The 19869-nt window shown below is 36.7% G+C and overlaps 1 protein-coding gene across 1 annotated transcript; it reads left to right on the top strand.

Annotated features, from left to right (window-relative positions):
- The first annotated feature begins 1342 nt into the window (after window positions 1-1342).
- LOC134532575 (protein KRI1 homolog) lies at window positions 1343-18606 on the top strand. Its single transcript, XM_063369112.1, has 11 exons — window positions 1343-1485; window positions 3340-3654; window positions 4767-4939; window positions 6704-6864; window positions 7554-7710; window positions 8363-8575; window positions 11359-11497; window positions 12164-12258; window positions 12812-13075; window positions 13570-13730; window positions 16620-18606. The coding sequence occupies exons 1-11, from the start codon at window positions 1365-1367 to the stop codon at window positions 17179-17181; spliced, it is 2361 nt and encodes a 786-aa protein (XP_063225182.1). The 5' UTR covers window positions 1343-1364; the 3' UTR covers window positions 17182-18606.
- The last annotated feature ends 1263 nt before the right edge of the window (window positions 18607-19869 follow it).

Here is a 19869-nt window from a genome sequence, read left to right as displayed (position 1 = left end):
AACCCAGATGCGTCTAAAATGCTATCGTTGAAAATGTTTGCGTACTAATTCAAAAATATAAACATAACTGGTTTTAATATAAAACAATTAATTACCTTACAAGACTGAAAACGGTTAAATACAACCAATACAAGAAAATTAAACTGCAGCAAAATGGCTGTATAAGTAATTCTTGGACCAGCACATATCATAAAAAAACCTACAAATATATACATGACAAAACAAACACCATCACTGCATTCTTTAAACCGGTAATTGTTTTTATAAAACTTCATCATGTACGTTAGTCTTTATTCAGAGTCTGATTCTACAAGATTGGTTTGAAGGTTAATTGTTGCATTGGTTTTGTGTTCTGCAAGCCTCTTTGAAGAATGTGTCTAATTTAATATTCGACTTAGCTTCTTGAAAACTAGTTTTGTGTTTATATGTATTTTTGTGTGTGAAACACACAGACTTGTTTGCATTTATCAAACAGATATTGCAACAGATACAGTAGCTACTACCTTTATTATTGTTTTAGGTATAAAAATAATTAAAATTATAAAAAACCTAGAATTGTTGGAATTCATTATTTAAAAACCCAGAAACCCAAACACCATTGGAAAAACCCAAATCTGGGTGGAAAAACCCATGAGTGGCAGCCCTGCTTGTAACAATATCGCTTTGCGCCTCTCCTTCAAGGCTTCAACGCCTTCCCCTGCGCTTCCTCCCCTACATTCTTTCCCTTCTTTATCCCTTATTCGTCGTTCCTGCTCCCTCCCCTTTTACAAGCTCCGCCCAAGTGACCGTCATCTGCGATCGGGTACTGCGCTCATTGGCCTTGGTGTTGTTCCAGGTGAATTCTGAACTGATACTAAAGTCTCTGATACTTTTCAAGTGTACTCGTTTGCCGTTCCTGATACAGTCGCGTATCAGCGACAAAGTATCAGGTTGATACTTTTCGACCCACCTCTACTATGCACCAACCTACAGTGAGAGGGGTTCTGGGTTGGTTCTGGGTTCGAGTTCCGGGCAAGGAATGGGTGTAAAACTACGTACGGGAATTTGGTCAATGATATAACAATAAAAGGCTTCGAAAAAGAGAGAAAATGACCCTGTGATCGTAGGTCACCACGAATTAATAAACAAACAAAATATAGCCGGATCATAGAAAACAGAGGGAGATAAGTCGGTTGAACACCGTCTTAAAGTGCGAGGGGCCCGGATTCGAGTCCCGGGTAAGCAATTAGTGTGAAATTTATTTACAGATATTTAATTACTAAAGCAATTTTATAGAGATCTTGTATGACGAAAATTGGTCTATTGCCGTGGGTATAGCGCCGTAGGCCACCCACCTCATAAAAAAAATAAAAATAAATTTAAACATGTCTGCCCTGCTGGCGAGTGATTCGGAGAGCGATGCAGATGACAAACCAAATATTACTATTAATAAGGATTATGCCAACAAATACGATACCTGGAGACGAAAAGAACTACTTCAGAAATGTGTGTATTTCACTTCATTTTTTGATCTGTGGATTACAGCCATTGTACTTGGATTAAAATTTTGTTGAGCACATGTGTTAATGTTTGCTTCATAATGCGCAGTTTATTGTAAGTTGTATAAACGAGGTAATCAAAAACTAAGTAATGTTTTGTATTTATGCCATTGTTGTGGGAGCCTACGTCCCTACGTTATTAATCTGGACGTGTAGTGCATGGCCCCCACATTCGACTACGACCTCTGGACCCAGGATCGGAGACGCCCCCCCACCCCCTCATAATTTTACATTCACATGTTACATTTTAATTGCATGGTTATTTTTTACCTTCACTCTTTTTACAATGTTACTTAACCTAAATACAGGGTATACATATGGTTACTTTTTTATATAACCAAACTTAGCTTTATTTATAACATACCTATCCATTATATTTTTTTATATTTTGTAAAAAAATTATTATAGTTAAACATTTAAATAAACAGGGTTGGGCCCGGGCCCCTTCCAGGCCCTGGGACCTGCACCTAGGGGTCTACCCAGTGGCGGATACAGAAAAATCTCAAGGGGGGGGGGGGCGTTAAAGGTAAGTGTATGAATGTGTATTGTATAACATCGGCGGCCGGGTGCGCGCCCTCCCCTTGCCAAGAACAATGCTTGGTGCTGGGCTGCCCTGGTCAAGGGGGGGGGGGGGCGCCCCCTGTGCCCCCCCCCCCCATGAATCCGCCACTGGGTCAACCCAGCCCCACCCTTGTGGGGGCCATGGTGTAGTATAGCTTTAAAGTTGTACTTTGTGACAGTAAACAAGAACACCTCATCTCTTAAATTCTCAAGGAGTAGTCTACAACGTGATACCACAATATTTATGACGCCAACATGGTGCTGACGTCAGTACCACCTCTACATTATTATAGCTAAGATTGGTGTGAAATGTAATGTTATGCATGGAGCTGACATTGATTAGGATTTATTTAGTTATTTCCACTCCAAGGCCTAGTTTATAAACTAGGCAAGGAACACAGAACCACAAGGATGCAACATGTAACTAATGCAAGAATAACAGTCATTTATAACTCGTTAAAGTCGCAAGACTTCACTACCTCTAGAACTTCATATTTTAAAACAGTAGAAAACAAATTTTTTCTGCGGGCTTATTTTAATAATGCATATTTATCATTAGTTTGTGTAAAATTGTCAACACTAATTTGATTTTAAAGTACCTAGTGTTTTACAAACATGCCGGCAAAAATCAGGTAAGCGAAAATGTTGGATAATAGGGAGGTGTTTAGAAAAAGCCTATTTAATGCCAAACCATTTTTAATTTTTCAAATAACAACCTAATAATCATGTTAAAACAACATAAAAAATTTACCAACAAAAAACTTTTTCAATGAATAAGCTGTGTTAAGAGTCGGGAGCAACAAAAAATATACAAACCCAACTTGCAAACCTTGTTGCAGATTTATGTTGTTTTTTTTTTTTTTGTGTGGTACAGAATGTCGTATAAGCAAAGGTCAATTAATGAGACACTAAGACACTACTGTGTGTGCTTTCACTATGTGAGAGTTAAAAATTTTGAAACATGTTTCATATAATAAAAATGGTATCATAGCCGTATGTACACATAACGTCTAGGTCTTTACAAGTTCTCGAAGCACTTCAATTTTGTATATGGAAGTCAGAAACACAAGGGGAATGCAATAATTTGTTTGGCTGATGCTTGCATGGCATTATTGAATCTTGCGTAATTTGTGAACTGGTATGTGAAAATGTTATTTTACTTTATGCATGTGGCACTTGCATTTATTGGGTAGTTTATGAACCCAGCTTAAGTATGACAGGAAGCGTGTTTTCTTGGCAGTGACGGACAAGTACGGAGAGGACGCGGCGACCTGGCTCGACGACGGTGGCGATGCGAGCTCAGACGAAGAAGAGGAAGACGAGGACGCAGCCCAGTGGACGGAAGAGACGGACAAAGACTTCCTGAAGACCCTTGCTTGCCTCAAGAAGAAGGACCCTGCTATCTACGACAACAACGTGAGGTTCTTTAAAGATGCGGAGCCTGGCTCGGAGCCCAGGAAGAAGGAGAAGAAGAAGAAAGAAGAAAAGCCTCTCTTCTTGAGAGATTACAAGCGACAGCTGATCTTGGGGAAGAGCAGCGATGTGACTGATGATGGTGAGAGCGGGAATGGTAATGTTTCACTTGTGCTTCTAGGACTGTGTAATCTGCAATGTAAATAGTTCTGTTAAAAACATATAAAGGACTAACCCATGTAGGTTATGGAGAAGCCGTACCACTTACAAAATTAATATTTGACATTGTAAAATGTTTGATGTTCTAAATGACTGGAACCAAACATCCATTTTTTAGAGGTAGGGTGAAATACTCTACGTACACTTTACAGAAGTAAGTTATTTGAATGACAAACATTTCCCTGTAGATTGAGGTATAAACTAAAAAAAATATTAAATAAGAATTTAAATTTAAAAAAAACTAAAATTAATTCAAGTATTTAAACCTATAATAATAAAATTTATGTTTATACAAAGTGAAACATAAAATTAAAATTAAAGGCAAAAAAAAGTTGCTAACTTCAAATTGGCTTAGTAAAAAATGGTACCAGGGACACTGGTAACATGGTAAACAGAGTCATTTTAACTTCAGTTTTAGCTGTCCACAGGTAAATTTTTGGTATTAAAACTTGGATCTTAATCCATAATTTTAGGCAATAATCCTCTATAATTTAAAATTCAGTTGCCCAGCAAAGTGCTTATAATAGTCAAACACCATTCAGCTATAAAGAATCTAAATTTTAAAAAAAAATTCCCACGTAAACTTTTAGAGGCAATGCCTAATATTACATTGTTTTCATAGTTCGGCATCTAAGGCCTAAGTAAAGTGCTTATCTTAGCAAACCACTTTTTACCAAATATCTATAGACTGAAAAGGCTTATATGTGAAATTTAATCGAAATTGGTTGAGCGAGGGGAATGATATAAGGGACACACGCTGATCCATGCACATGTTGCAAAGTGCTTACTAGTAGTCGAAACAATAGGCTATAATTAATTGGACAATTAATTTACCCTTATTTTGGAAATCAATCTGAATGCTGTGGTTAAACATTTGCATGAATGTGCTGAAGAAAGCTGCACAAACATAGACATGTACTTGGTGGGGGTTTGTCTAGGTGGGTGAACACGGGAGTAATTTGGCCTTGCTTGAGGTCATGTGTATTGGGGTTCGTTGTAAGGAGCTGTGTGGGGCGACGGTGATGTGTGTTCCAGAGGACGAGGGGGGCACGGGCGGGCAGCAGCGGGCAGAGTCCCCCACGCTGGTGGAGGAAGAGCAGGCCATCAAGGAAAGTCTGGTGAACACCCTGAGGGACGACGACGACGGGAACGGGGACGACGAGTGGGGTAGTCTCTTCCGCAAGCGAGACAAAACCCAGCAAGAATTGGTGCGTATGCTGTTTAACTTAATGTGGTTTAATGTTTTCCTTTTTTTTCTTCAACTCTGTGAAGTTTCTCTAAAATTAATTACAGTCGAAACTCAATCTTTGAAAGAAACGAAACAATTGTTGATTCAAAATTATGATTACCTCTCTCACTATTAGTGTATATATAATGTATGAGCACTTAAAGAATAAACACAGGATGCCACCATTACAAAAATTGCATTTATATTATTCAGTTTAATATTGGTACATTGTTGAGTGTAGTTAAAATGTTAATAGCAAGAGTAAGTGTCCTCGATAATTAAAATCCTAGATTCGATGTTATTTCTAGTTTGTGACATAAATTTGTGCACTATTTAGTTGCATAACACAATACTTTAACAAATGTATAATGTATATATATCTATCTGCAAGCCATAAGCATTACATGGATATCAACAACCATTTATGTACCCAATATCTAGACCTAATTATATGTTATTTAATTACATTAACTTCAGAATATTAAAAAATAATGAAAAAACTAAGTCTCTTTACTTTAGCCAAAATTCACAACTAATAACATAAAGAAAATGATTTTAGTAATTTTAAATCCTGCTTTTGCCATGACTACTTAGTAACAAAGCACACATTTGTTTTCTTGGCCAGTAGGTTGGTGAATTTGGACAAAGGTTTTCCATATAAAATGTCACTTTGGAGAAATATTCCAATATAAAAGATAATGAAAATGGGAACTAAGAATGACATACATTTCCAGATTGTTCACAATATAATTTATATATTAAGATGGAGCTAATTTCAATATCTCCTTGTATTTGTTCTGGAAATTTCTTAATTGAACACAAAATATAGTAGTCCTACCATTCAATTCGAAAAATACTTATCTGAATTATATGTTGTATTATAGCTCATTGTCTATTTTTTTACTATGAATACATGTAACTTCAATGCCCCTTGGATTAAAATTAAACATTTCAGGCTATCTTAGCCATCTTCCTTTCATAGGATTATATAGAAACGTATTTTGTAATCTCCATTGGAAAAAAAAAACTTGAAGTCTGTTTTCTAGCCAAATGTTTTTTTGAAACTCCTAATGTGAAGTGACCTTGAAAAGACTACATGTAGCTACTCATGTAAGAATACCTTAGTTCACTGATAACTGTCGTCAGTACTGAAATACTGAAATATTCTTACATGTTAGCCTACCTGGCATTACACTGATTGCTTATGTTACACTTAAAACATATCAGTTTTACTTTTACACATTATCATCTTCCAATACAGGTTTTCAATCTACTGAGCAATATTAACCTCTTAATATACAAACTTAATATAATGTAAATCTACTGCTATAGATAAACTATTAGTAAAAACATGATGCCCTTTTTCTGTACACAATTAACATTACAAAAAAAAATAATTTTGTCTATGTAAGAATAATAATAATAAGCTACTAAATTCTCTGTCATCATTAATATAATTAATAAATTAGATAGAATGAGGGTAAAGGGCAATAGGAGGAGAGAGGAGAAACTGCCCACCATGCCGAAGATGTCCGATGAAAGCCGACAGCCAAGGTGGTGAAGAACAGAAATTCATTGCAGTGTGACAGCAAATCGCATCTGTTTAGGGCCATCACGTGATTCATTCTTGCACTTAATGCAGTCTGCTGGAAACTGCTATAGATGTTGAAATCATGAATTCTGTTTGGCCCATCATGCTGCTGTTCTGGTGTTTAAAAATTATTGAAATCATCTTTGTTGACAGGATAAGGAAAATGAAGATTACCTGGAGTGGCTGAATGGCCAGCGTGAGCATATTGGCGACAAGAAAGTGGAGTCGGAACTGAAGCCTCTTCGTGAATATTGGAACGACCCCAAGCTAGAGGAGGGTGAAAAATTTCTCCGAGACTACATTCTCAACAAGAGGTAGTTTACTCGTGTACAATGGCAAAAAATGTGATTGTAGCACCTGGAACATGTGTTTGGTTACCTCAGGGTGACTTGTACTGGTTACTTACATTTAGTACAGAGTAGTGTGCTTTGAGATGTAAAATAATCAATCAAAGCTCTATTTAATATTCAATTTGACTTTGCCATGAAATTTGCTGTTTGTTTTATTTGAAGCTTCAGTTCTGATGCAAAGCTGTACATTTGTTGCAAAGTTTTAAGACATTGGAAGCCTAAGATTCACTCATGAAAGTATGAAATTTTCTGTTTTGTATTGTATTTGTTTTGCTTGAATAAAGTTGTTTACTTAAAATAAATAAAAGAAGGCACTCTGTAAGCTTTTATAAATACTCAATATTAATATTATGCATGGTTATTTTATAATATTTATGGAATGATTTTATATATTGGGAACAATGGGTTAATTACTTAATCAGTTTAAACATTACTAATGTTAAATGATTACTTTGTTTTTTTAAACTTTAATCCTGTAATTTGTATAATTAGCGTAATACAGCTTCATTGAGAACAATATTCGCAATTTCATTCACCAGTGCCAATATTTGAATAGTTTGATTTGATATTCACTTTGCGTAAAAAAAAAACTGGTATTCACATAGGCCTAGTTAAGTGTGCAGTCCATCACTGAGTATGCTGTTTTGTTGAAGGTTCCTGCAGGGAGATGATAAGGATCATATCCCGACGTACGACGAGATAGTGCACGACTCGGACGAGGACTTGTCGGCGGACGAGCGAACGGTCGAGCAGCAGGAGGCATTCGAACACAAGTTCAACTTCCGCTTCGAAGAGCCAGACCAGGAGTTCGTGAGTCCCTCCTTTGACTCCTTTGAGCTCTGATAGGGCTCGGTGTTCTTGCCCATTGTGAAAGTATTTACAGTTCATGTCTGGGTTAAGGGGGTGCCTCCTATTTCAGGTAAAGAGTTTATATTTACAGTAATTACAGATAAACTTGTAGACTTTTTCAATTGTTTAACTTTCACGAAATGAAAAATATATACAGCGCATACTTTTTCCTTAATTAGCTGCCTAAGTTTCATTTTTAACGTTTTTGGGTTGTAAAAATATGGAAAATTTAATTTATTGAAAAAAAAATGAAACTTTTTAGGTAACTGCAATGCCACCGGCTACTTCGAGAAATGGTTTTAATTAATTTCTTTCAGAAAATATTAATTGATTTTACCTGGCATTTCAAAATTCTCAAATTTGTTACGGTTTTGACAGCCTAGAAACATGAAATGAGTTTTTGTGATAGAAATGCAAATGCATGGGAATATTATAGCCATAAAATTCTATACTAAATGAAAGTGTTGAGCCTGCAGTTTTAGAGCAGAAGTAATTCATTCGGATGTGATGGAAAGTGCGTGTGTAATGGCTCCACTCGCCCCGAGGTGTGTGCAAGAGTTTCCCCGTGATGCCCACAGCGGAGAGTGGAGGCGAGGGCCCGTGCCGTGCGCAGGTGAAGCGGTACCCTCGCACGGTGGAGAGCACGCTGCGCAGGAAGGACGACCGACGGAAGCTGAAGCGAGCGGAGGTGCGCGAGAGGAAGGAGCGGGAGAAGCGGAGGAAGCTGGAGGAACTGAAGCAGCTGAAGGCCCTGAAGCGGAAGGAGCTGGAGGCGCGCATTCAGCGGCTGAAGGAGATCACCGGCAACGCCGACCTGGGCTTCAAGGTCCGCATGCTCACCACGCACTCACTTTCACACCCTCTCACCACTTTCACACCCTCTTACCACTTTCACACCCTCTTACCACTTTCACACCCTCTTACCACTTTCACACCCTCTTACCACTTTCGTGTAGAGAAATATTATAATCTAAACAGAATTTGTAAAAAATTAAGTGAAGTGAATAAGAACAGAGCTTTTTTATCTTTTGTATTGTCTTTGTGTGTGATCCGGTAGATTTTTTGTCTATATGCGTGTACTATATTTGACCTACAAATCACAACATTAGGTAGGTATATGCAGTCTCATACATTTGATGGAGAGGTAGGTAGGTGTTCACTTGCTTTTTGCTAACAGAGATGTAGGAATACAGGAGGTAGCTATGGCTATTATTTATTTGTGTTCAAAGGGACTGTGTCTGCTACTTTTTTTTTACAGTGGGTATTGTTTAAGAACAGAGCGTGTTGAGTTTAATGTATTCTGTGATACGTAAGCTTCATTTCCTTTAATGCTATGATAGAGTGTGTGTACAAAGGCTCCTATAGTTGTTTTAGAATATGGTATTACTTTTGTTGTAAATACACGTTTTAGCATTGTACTTTTTTTAAATTTAGGATTAATTTTCTTAGTGTCTAATAGATTTTTTGTGTATTCCATTGAGTGAATATAAGCTATTGGGCCGCACATGATGTAAAATACATGATGCTACCGTTGTTTTTCAATGCTTTGGAATGCACTCTGCTGTATTTCTTAACAACATTGGTGAAGTGCATCTACAGAGCAATGAAACTGCTGATTTAAATAAAAAACTTCATTAAGGAAACAGAACAATTGTCGTCTAATCTTGTAGGGTATAGCCAGCCAATATATTACTGTCAATTATTAACTAATGGCATTCATCAGGAAGGAATTGTTGATTCATCTTTGTTAGTGTTGAAAATATTTTGAATATACACTAGAGTCCCGTTATAGCGAGGTGTCACGGTTCCGGGTTTGATCCTCGCTATAACCGTGTCCTCGCTATAACCGAATTGGACAAATTTTGACCCCCAAAAAATAAAAATTAACCGAAAATAGCATAAAAATTGTGTTTAAACCTGTATAATTGGAAAATAACAGGTTATATTAACGAAATCTTAATTTCTGTGAGCAGATGTGTGAATTCTCTTTAAAACGATACCCCATAAGTACGGATGCGATCACCGATTGCGTCAAAATAACCAGAATACCCTACCACGCCACGTAAGTACAGCATCTCAGCCCGCGGCCGACGCAGCATTGTGATGCTATCTATTGTCGACGCGGGCAGTCTGCTGGCGGCCATGTTGGTTCGGGATGCTGCTAACAGGTGGTGCTAGTGTAGCGCGACGATTTAATTCCTTACAAAAAAGCAGGAGTGCGGCTGCGGCAACGCACGTACGCCTCAAACGAAATAGTCGCTGGAAAACTATACTTTTTTTCATTTAAAGAAACCTGTCAACTTTTTTAGAAAATAAATTTGGGTTTAAACTCAAAACATCAGCACCCCTTTCCCGGACAAATACCCCAACAACTGACCGAAACAAAAGTTACAAGAAAACTGTCCTAGCGATTCGGAAATAAATACGGTAGTGCCTACTAGAGGTGTAAAAGTAACGAAAAAATGCGTACCCGTATGTATTCGTTTCTATAACAATTAGTACTCGTTACTATCGTTACGTTACTCGTTACTTCTGATACCGCATAATTTGCTATGTTATGTTGCAGCAACGAATCCAGTCGTATTGCGTACGCGTATGACGTCGCGTAAATAATAATAAATAGAATATAAACAATTAATAGTTTTTGTTAACCAAGAAACAATTAAATCTCATTAGAGCGGCTTTTTAAAATTATCTCTTTTAAGATGATAACAAAAAAAAACGTGAAAATATACGCGATTATAAAAACAAAAACATACATATTTCTAATTTGTAAAAAATACTTTCTTACGTTGTTTCTGTTCCAATATCAAACTTTGTCTACACACTGCACAGATAACTAACGGAAGTTTGATAAAATAAAGGACGGGATTCTATTTTTAAAGCCACGCACTTAGGTGTCGACTTCACGGCTGAAGAATGTGACAGGCGTCAACGGCAAGATGTCTAGTGGCGAGCGAGAGGGGTGGAGATAAAGAAGACAAATAACAAAAGCGCGCTTCAAGCCATCACGCCGTAAATTCCTCAAAAATACCTCGTTATAGCCATGTTCTCGCTATTACCGTGCTCGCTATAACGAGATTCTACTGTACCTTCCTTTTTTTTTCGTCGAACTACATGAAGTTTGATTTAAGATGATAAATGCAAAATGGTAAATAGACAAAAAATTAAGTTTATTGCTCATTTTGTCATAAAATTTAATTATAATTGATGTAAAGTTGTGACAATACAAAGTCTCTGGATGTAAAAGTTATTGGAAATTTTCTGTGAAATTCACCAATGTAAAATATTTTTTGCATAATATAGCAGGCAAAAGAAAATTTAGCATGTACTAAGCATTAATAGCAATTTGCTATTTTTACATATCTCAAATTAATGTGTATTAAAAATTTAAGACCGAATCATTGAATCATTGTAGTTAGTAAGAAAATAGGATGTTTGACGGCAAAGTTCATGTTGACATTGGTTTATTTACCTCCAACTTTCTAGTAATATCCATTGTTTCGGTTACTTTAGAGAGTTTTGAGTGTTGCAGTAACATCTGCTAATAGGTACATTCAAATATTTAAAGCTTGAGTTTTGGGGTTAGTGTAAGCTTCCTTATTTCAGGATGAAGACATTGAGGGGGAGTTTGACCCTTTAGAACATGACAGGCGCATGAAGCAGTTGTTCGATGATGAGTTCTACGCAGAGGAACAGGACTCCCAGAAGCCGGTCTTCCCAGACCTCGATGCAGAGTTGGAGATAGGTAGTGCAGTTACAGCACACTGTTCTTGTTTGGAATGGATATTCTTGCAAGCCGTTTGTAGTGGTTTGATGTGTGGGCTTTGGAGATTGTAGTTTCTCAGTGAGTTCCACTACAGCTTCCATAATAGTCGATTATTAATAGAGTTAGGAATGATACTACCATACAAAATTTAAATCATTCTAAATAACATAACATTTAACATTGGTGTATGAAGACCAATTTTCAATTTGAATTTTGTGCTAAGAAAAAGATCAAAGTAAAATGTCTCTATGCTAGTGCAATGATTATTCAAGGTATGTACATGTCTTTGGGTAAAAAATTCTACCAAAAAAATTTAAGACTTGTCAAGGGATTTTGTCCTTTCATATTGTGGAACATTATTTTATTTAGACGTTGCATTTGATCTGACATTAAATAAATTGTTTAATTTTAATTCTCAAGTTCAGGGTAATTTGTTGAAAGAATCTTCTCTAAGAGATTTACCGTGTATAAGTTATGGGTAGAGTTATTGCTAGCCAGGAAAATAATTTATCAAAGAAAGTAGGAGTGTAGCCCAAAGGTACAGGTGTACTTGTTAACTGGGTTGATGTCTGTGTTTGTCGTATCTTGATGTGTACAGTTTCTGTAATCGCCTCATGTTCTACATTCCTGAGTGGTTGTGTCCAGAGAACTGGGACCAGTGGGACGGCAGCGCGCGAGACCAGGACGGCGGAGAAGCATGGGACAACGCTGACCTTGACCCGGAAGACCCTAACTTCAATGTAAGATCATATCCTGTGGATGGAAATTTATTAACAATGTGTGTGTGTGTGTATATATACATGCATACACACACACATATATACATATATATAAAATTTAATTTTTTACAGTATATATATATATATATATATATATATATATATATATATATATATATATATATATATATAAATAATGTCTACATGTGTCCATTGAAAGTAATGAAACATCGCTAACATGCCCTTATCGTGGCCATTTTGTCGTTCAAAAGATTAAATATTCCTATTCCATCAAAAAATTTTGTTTTGTGCTTGTTCTTAGTTTTTTTTTTTTTTCACGGGATTGTTGTCATAATTAAATAACACTTAAGAATAAATCATAAATAATGTAATCGGAAAATATGTGGCTGTACTTTCCCATTGTTCTAAAATAGTTAATTGTATTGGTGGTGTACTTGCCTGGAGTCTGCCTAAGCCCTTGTCTCGTGCTTGCATATCCATCCAACTGGAGCACCGGCACAAGGATCATGACTGGTGGCTCGGCCGCACCCTGAAGCTCGACTGTTCTTGCCAGATGGACTGCGACTATGACCCGAAAGCCCAGCTCCAGCGGCAGATGGTCGAGTCGACGCGCCGCCGGAAGGGGCGCAAGCGGCAGTCAAAGTTCGCAGAGGTGCTTGCCGCGAAGAAGCCGTTGTTTGACCCGAAGGACAAGAGCTTCGAGCAGTACGTGGATGACTACTACAGCCTGGACTTTGAGGACGTCATCGGGGACCTGCCATGCCGGTTCAAGTATCGCAAGGTGGTCCCCAACAGCTTCGGTCTCACCGTGGAGGAGGTGAGCTCCGTGACATTCATCTCCGTGAGCTTTTAGCATTCAACATGGTGTTTGTTGATAAATGTGGAATTTGGTGGCATTGCACTGGTTTTTCTTGCTGAATGACGTGCAGTTGGTAAAAAGAAGGAGCACTTGTAGAAAAGTATCAGAAAGCCGATGGTAGTCACACTGCCGTATCTGGTATGAAGGCACCTGTTGTAAGAGAACGTGTCGAAATGCTTCTCAGTCAGGACAATTGTCTGGGATGTGTATAATGTGTGGCTGCTTAAATTTGTATGTTAGTTTTTGTAGTTAAGGCATAGCGAAACAATATTAGCCATTGTTGGTTGCTCGCAGTGTCCTGCATCATTGCTTAACTGTTACCATGACGGAGTCTTATAACGTTATCATGTGAAATTTCAAACCGATTGTTAGAGTTATTGAGTCCTTGATTCGTGAGTGTTCTCAGTTGGGAGCACCAGTGTTTCACAAGCTGTGTCGGCGTTCCCCTGCAGATCCTGAAGGCGGAAGACAAGGAGCTGAACAGCTGGTGCTCCCTGCGGAGAGCGGTGCAGTATCGGCCGGAGAACCAGGAGCTGTACGACGTGAAGGCGTATCAGGCCAGAGCCAAGCAGGAGCACCTCAAGAGGAAGTATCTGAAGAGTTTGTACGCCAAGTATGTGTGTGTGATCAACTCCTCTCCAACAACTGCATTGCATATAGTAGAGTTCCTATCTTATGAGCAGATTCTCAGGTAGCCATTATATTAATAAACTAATTTATAAAGAGAAAGATAGAGGTATATCCAGAAAATTCTAAAAAAAAGAAGTGTCTAAAAACTGGTATATACTTGTCTAGTTAAAATATGAATTCATTGACAGTTTTCATTGGTACCTTACGTGCCTTTTGTATATATATGTACAATTGCAAACTTGTATCATGTCCAAGTGATCGCAACACTGCCGCAGTACTGTACACTCTGCGATGCTCAGGCAGCTTCAGCGATCCAACTAATGACGCGTGACTTTTTATAAGCATACTCTCTTAATGCGTGAGAAATAAGCAAAAACATTTATCCAGATGATTTTCTTTTTCTCCCCTTCATTTGGTCGTAAATTGTATTTTAATTTCCATAACTAAGGTAGAAAAAAATATATTTAAAATCTTTATAAATTTATAGTTTCATCTTTAATATTAAATTTTCAAATACTTTGGACATAGTGGTTTAGAAAATAATTTCTGATTATTTTGGTTATTTTGCTGTAATTTAAAACTGTATTATTGGGAAACATTTTAATGGATGGCTTGTAAGATGCTGTCATTTAGGATTTAACTGCATGTTTTCGGTGTGATGCACAAGTTCTACAGTGGTAAGTAGTTAGTATGTTATTAAGCATGGTTGACAGCAAAATTCAGTTTTTGACAAATTTTTCACAATTATGTGTACTTTTTGTGTCCTAGATTATTTCTTCTGCTTCTTTTCACTGTGGCTGTTAGCCAAGGCACCCTCTCCCTTCGTCTCACTCTCCCAGGCGACCACCGTACAATGATGTACATAGTGGACGTTTCGAAGTTTGAAGATCTGTTTCCAAGTCACATAGCTAATATTGGCTGTATTGCTGTGTCTCGTTTAAGGCACTAGTAGAATACTCGTCTATCTTGTCTTTTACCGTGAACCACAGTATCGACGTAAACTTCATACTTTTGTTGCATAGTCACACGTTGATTCACATTTTATTAAAATTACTTGCTGATTACTGTAGAATTACTCATTAAAGTTTAATAGAATATATACAGCGAAACCCCTTATTTACGTTACAGTTATTTACGTTTTCCCGTTATTTGCACTATATTCTTCAGGTCCCGTTTAGTTCCCATTTAGTCCAATACAATACTTTCACGCGAATTACGTCTCAAAAATTGAATGGAATCCATCCCGCTATTTACATCACGTAACAACCATAAACAACCAGAAAATACTGTGGGTACATTAAGTATAAATAAGATTAGCTAGTAGACCAAAAAACATCATGAAAAACGTAACGTTTATAGTCGGCAATGAACATTTTAAATCGCAAAATATAAATATTTTATAACATGAAAAGTTGCTTTTATTTCTTAACATGTAATAATTAGGCCTAGGCATGTAAAAGTCCGAGTAATTATAGCAGGAGACAATATAAAATGCATGAGGGAAAAACGTAAACTCACGAATGTATAAACGTGGCTGCTTGTAAGTTCTGATACTGAATTTATGTCACAACTTAGCCAAAATACTGGTACGAGACATAAACTTCACAAGATAAAATGAGCAGAGTCTTGGTAACAGTTTTATACGTATTTTATCATTTCAGAAGTACGGTATTGTACAGTTGACACATGTTTTTTAAACTAACCATTTATTTCTGGGGATCGTAAATAATTAATTATTGGTATCAAGACATCACGATGAATGCAAACTCGAACATGTCACGGCAGCGAAAAAACTGGTACGTATACCAATAAACTGGTATTAGAACTGGACAAAACTGGTACACGAGAGGTGGAGCTTATATTTTTTTCCGCTAAGCTCACATTTATTGGCTGGCTGCTGATGGAAGGTCATGAGTCTGGGCGGAGCATAGAGTGAGTTATACTGCGCATGCGCAGCTCAGCCGGCGGCTACGCCGCGCCGTAACAGCTGACCGAGTTCAGTGCCCTTTCTCCGCGTACGGCGCGCTATTGACGTTAAATTTCCATCAATTTGCGGCCTTTTTTTTATTTTTTTTTACTGTGACGCAATGTGTATGTAGCCCGTATTTGTTATAAACGCTGCAGGTTGCAACTGTATTTATAATTTGGAGAGGCAAATAATCTCCTTGAACAGCCAAAAAGCAAGAAGAATAAAATTTCAGATTTTTTTGTTAGGAAGTAATCAGAAAAACATTTTGGCTTTCATTCTTGTTTTATTTTTGTCAAATGTGGTAAATTGATAATTGATTAAATACTAAAGTAAAATTTGTTAGTGTGTTTGTACCTGCATTATAGTATGTGCTATTAAACAAAAGGAAAAAAATACAAAATAAGGTACGCTGTACTCCTTTTTATACTTTTCCCTTTATTTACACTTTCCCGCTTTTTACACTTTTTTACTTTGTACCCATGAAAAGTGCAAATAAGGGGTTTTGCTGTATATCGAATTGTTCAATCATCCTTTGATTATTTTTATTACAATATTTACCATCGTAGAAATCAAGGATGGTTTCTTACCAAATCATTTTGTTCTGGGACATTTTCTTGTTTATTCCACACCAAACATAAGCAATCAAAATTATAGTTCCTAGCATATACTGTTTTTTTACATTGCATAGATATCTATCAATAATTTTATACTACTGCCTTAAAACAAATATTTAACACTATTTTTATTTTTTTTTAGATAGTCTTTATTAAGAAGTATAGTTGTTTTGAAAATTTTGCTGTTTAAATAATAATTAACAGTAACAATATCAGTTAAAGGTATTGTTTGTGTTTTGTTACCTCGAGGGGTCATGCTGAGGTGCATTCCTTATGGACTTGCTTGCAGTGCACAAGGTGACCAGCCGAAGAAGGAGGCGCGCGGAGAAGAGAGCACAGGTCATCACGACGGTGCGAGCCGGGAAGAGACCACCGCCAGAGCGAACGGAGCGGCCGGGAAGGTAAATAGCGGTGCTGATGCGACTGAACACTCTGGAGAAGACGAGGCCGTTCACCCACAGCCCCCAGACGGCCGCAAGAAACGGAAAAAGAAGGGCAAAAAGCACAAGCCTGCGAACGGACCTAGCGCACAGACTGAAAACGCAGGGAGTGAAGCACCAAGACAAGGCACCGTCGACTCTGGAATCAGCAAACGGAGCTCCAAGAATAGAAAACGTAAGCAAAATGTGACAAACTCTGAAACTGGTTCCTTGCCAGTAAATGGAGGTGCAGCTAAACAGAGCAATGAAAACAGAACACATTTTGTGCCGAGGAAGAAGTTTAAAAATGAGCATAGCAGCGAGGATGTTGGCATTTCAGACACTAGGCTCAGAGCGTATGGTATAAGACCCAAGAAGTTTAAGGGCAAGCTGAAATTTGGTAGCCAGTCTAGATTTAAGAAATATAATTAGAAAGATGGGTTATTCATGGTTATGTGTTCATTGTGAAACTCCCCGGTTCTGTATTGTCACGATCTCAATATTAAGATGGTTGTTTTTACAGCATCACTGTCGCTATGAGATGAGTCTGTTTTATAATGCATTGTATAATAAATATGATACAAAGTTATTATGAGTTACGTTCTTTCTTCAGTATAGGAAATTTAAATGATATTGTGTGCACTATTATGTACTCTCTCATACCATTGTATTTATCTAGTAATTATTTTTTTGCTCACTTTAAATAAGCTACATAATGTAAAAGAGAGAAAGTTAAAAAGGTTGAATAATTCAGTGTTTGTGCACACTAGTGTACTACTAACTGTTTTATGAGTGGATATAACACTCAGTAAATGTAAAACAATCTGCAACAGTTAAATTGTCTGTCATATTTTTGTTGTTTGTTTCAAATACTTGTGCATTGAAAATTGAAGTTATGAAAAATTAGGGATAGGCTGATTGAATCCTTGAATCCTTGAACCCTTGAGTACTATAGTCTCCAATATTTTGAAAGATTTGAGATTCAAGAAAAAAATAGATTTTAAGAATGATAGTGGACGAAATGATGTAAATTACAAAATTCAATACTAAATGCACCTTAAGTTTATTATGCCTATGTGTTTTTTTTTAAACCCATCCAATTACCATTGTCCAAGATATTGTAGTTTCAGTATGTAACTATGTAAATAAAATTATTATGTATATGTATTAACTTGGAAACTTAATTTTTTAAATAAAAAGTTAAAGGTTGAAAGCTTCAACTCCATAGTTAATAATGTAGATTGTAGGTTTTTTTGGCCATTTTCTTATAAACCATCCTGGCTCAGAGGTTGAGCTGTATAGAAGTGATGGTTGGTGCCTTAAAGGTTTTTTCCCCCATTTATATCTATTATTTTGGAATCTTGAGACCTAAATTTAGATTCGATGGGTAAATTAGAGTTGAGAAAATTGTGATTTGAGAGTGATTTGACCTATCATGTTCCCTTCTCCCTTTGCTTATAAAATAGATCTGTTTTTAAACCTGAAAATTTTTTAAGATCATTCAAAAACTCCAATAGAAGCTACATAGTGACACTATCTACATTACATACTTTTTTCTTTATTACTTATTTGTCCATTTGTAAATACTGATTGCTGTACTGGCTGTGTATAGTGATCCTGCTACAGAATAAAAGAAGTTGAATTGGGTACCGTCATACATTCCTTGAAAACCAGCATATATTTATATAAACTTTTTTTTACACTGGCTTTAACTGCTTGTCAACAGGAAGGTCAGTAGGGACGGTTAGCACAGCTGCACAGATCGGTCAGGGCTTATAGCAAGAAACTATCTCCCTAAAGTGATCTCAGTACGGGGTTGAGTTTCAACCCCAGGTCCTCACGCTGCAATCTTATTTTAAACAGATATTTTTACCCAGTTAAGATTAATTATTGCATTGATATGACCCATTAATGCCTTTAAAAATGTGAACATCAGCATATTAAGTAATAAAGTAAGGCATGCTCAAAAATTGTCAAATATTGTGTGATGCTAGTGTTTGTGATACATTGCCCCCCCCCACCCCCCCATTTTTTTTTCCTTCAAAGTTTACAGTTTTTAGGAGGTTCAACATTAAGAGAAACACGTAGGAAACACTAAAGGAATTCACAGAAATAATATTGGTATTAATAACTAGTGCACTAGTGTACAATGTGGACTATAGTCACTGGATAGAGCAATGAAGGGTAAGTAGGCACGTAATGTACACGTAGGCAATAAATTGTGTATATATAATACATAATAGATACTTTGAAATCTACCTACGCCTGTAAGCTGTGCCGAAAAATATTTTTTTTATTGAGTCCTGTAAAATGCAATGTGCTAAATTTTTCTAGAAAATTATGGAATACTATCATGAATAAGGCTCAGAAGTGGAAAGCAAAGCATCAAAAATAAGGTGAGGCTAATTAAGGCCAGAAAAATTTATTTAATGTAAGGGGTGTGTCAGTTATCGCAAATGAAAAAGTAAAGATGCAAATAATTATTTCATAATTACTCATTGTTTTCAAGATTCCCAAGACACACATTTCTAAATCTAATCTGCCATTAAAATTGCTCAATAAATTAACAATACTTAATATTGCTAATTTATTTCTGAATGTGTATGTGGCATTGCACATATTCTAGGTACTTCCTGATTCTGTAATTCATGCAGATGACCAGTCTTCAGTGAGCTTAGCAAAATAAAGTTTTGCCTTAGTTCAACAATGGGTCAACAAAAACTTACTGATCTAGGAACATTACACATTGAATGAAGACTTGTGTGAACATTGAATTTTTATTCTATTATTGAAATGTTCGTTTATGTGAAAGCACAAACAACTAGTTTGACATTATAATTGATTTTTAATTTGTTTTGTTTTAAGTATGGTATGCAAATTATTTTTTTATTGAAGGAATCATTTAAAATTTTTATTTAAAATCACTAAGTGGTGTTCTATTTACAAAGCATTATAGTCTCTTAAAGGTTTGCATTAAAATAAGAAATTTTAATAGTGAGCTGTTTGAAGATCTGTGTATTACGTAATACGGTAAAGGGCCCAACAAAATTATTTTCCCCTTGGGCCCTTAATTTCTCCCGACGGCCCTGCTGACAGGCGAGCAATGGAACCAGTGGCGTC

Source organism: Bacillus rossius, chromosome 6, assembly GCF_032445375.1.
Source record: "Bacillus rossius redtenbacheri isolate Brsri chromosome 6, Brsri_v3, whole genome shotgun sequence".
NCBI lineage: Eukaryota > Metazoa > Arthropoda > Insecta > Phasmatodea > Bacillidae > Bacillus > Bacillus rossius.
The sequence above is the reverse complement of the archived record's forward strand: the minus strand, read 5'-3'. Positions and strand labels throughout refer to the sequence as shown.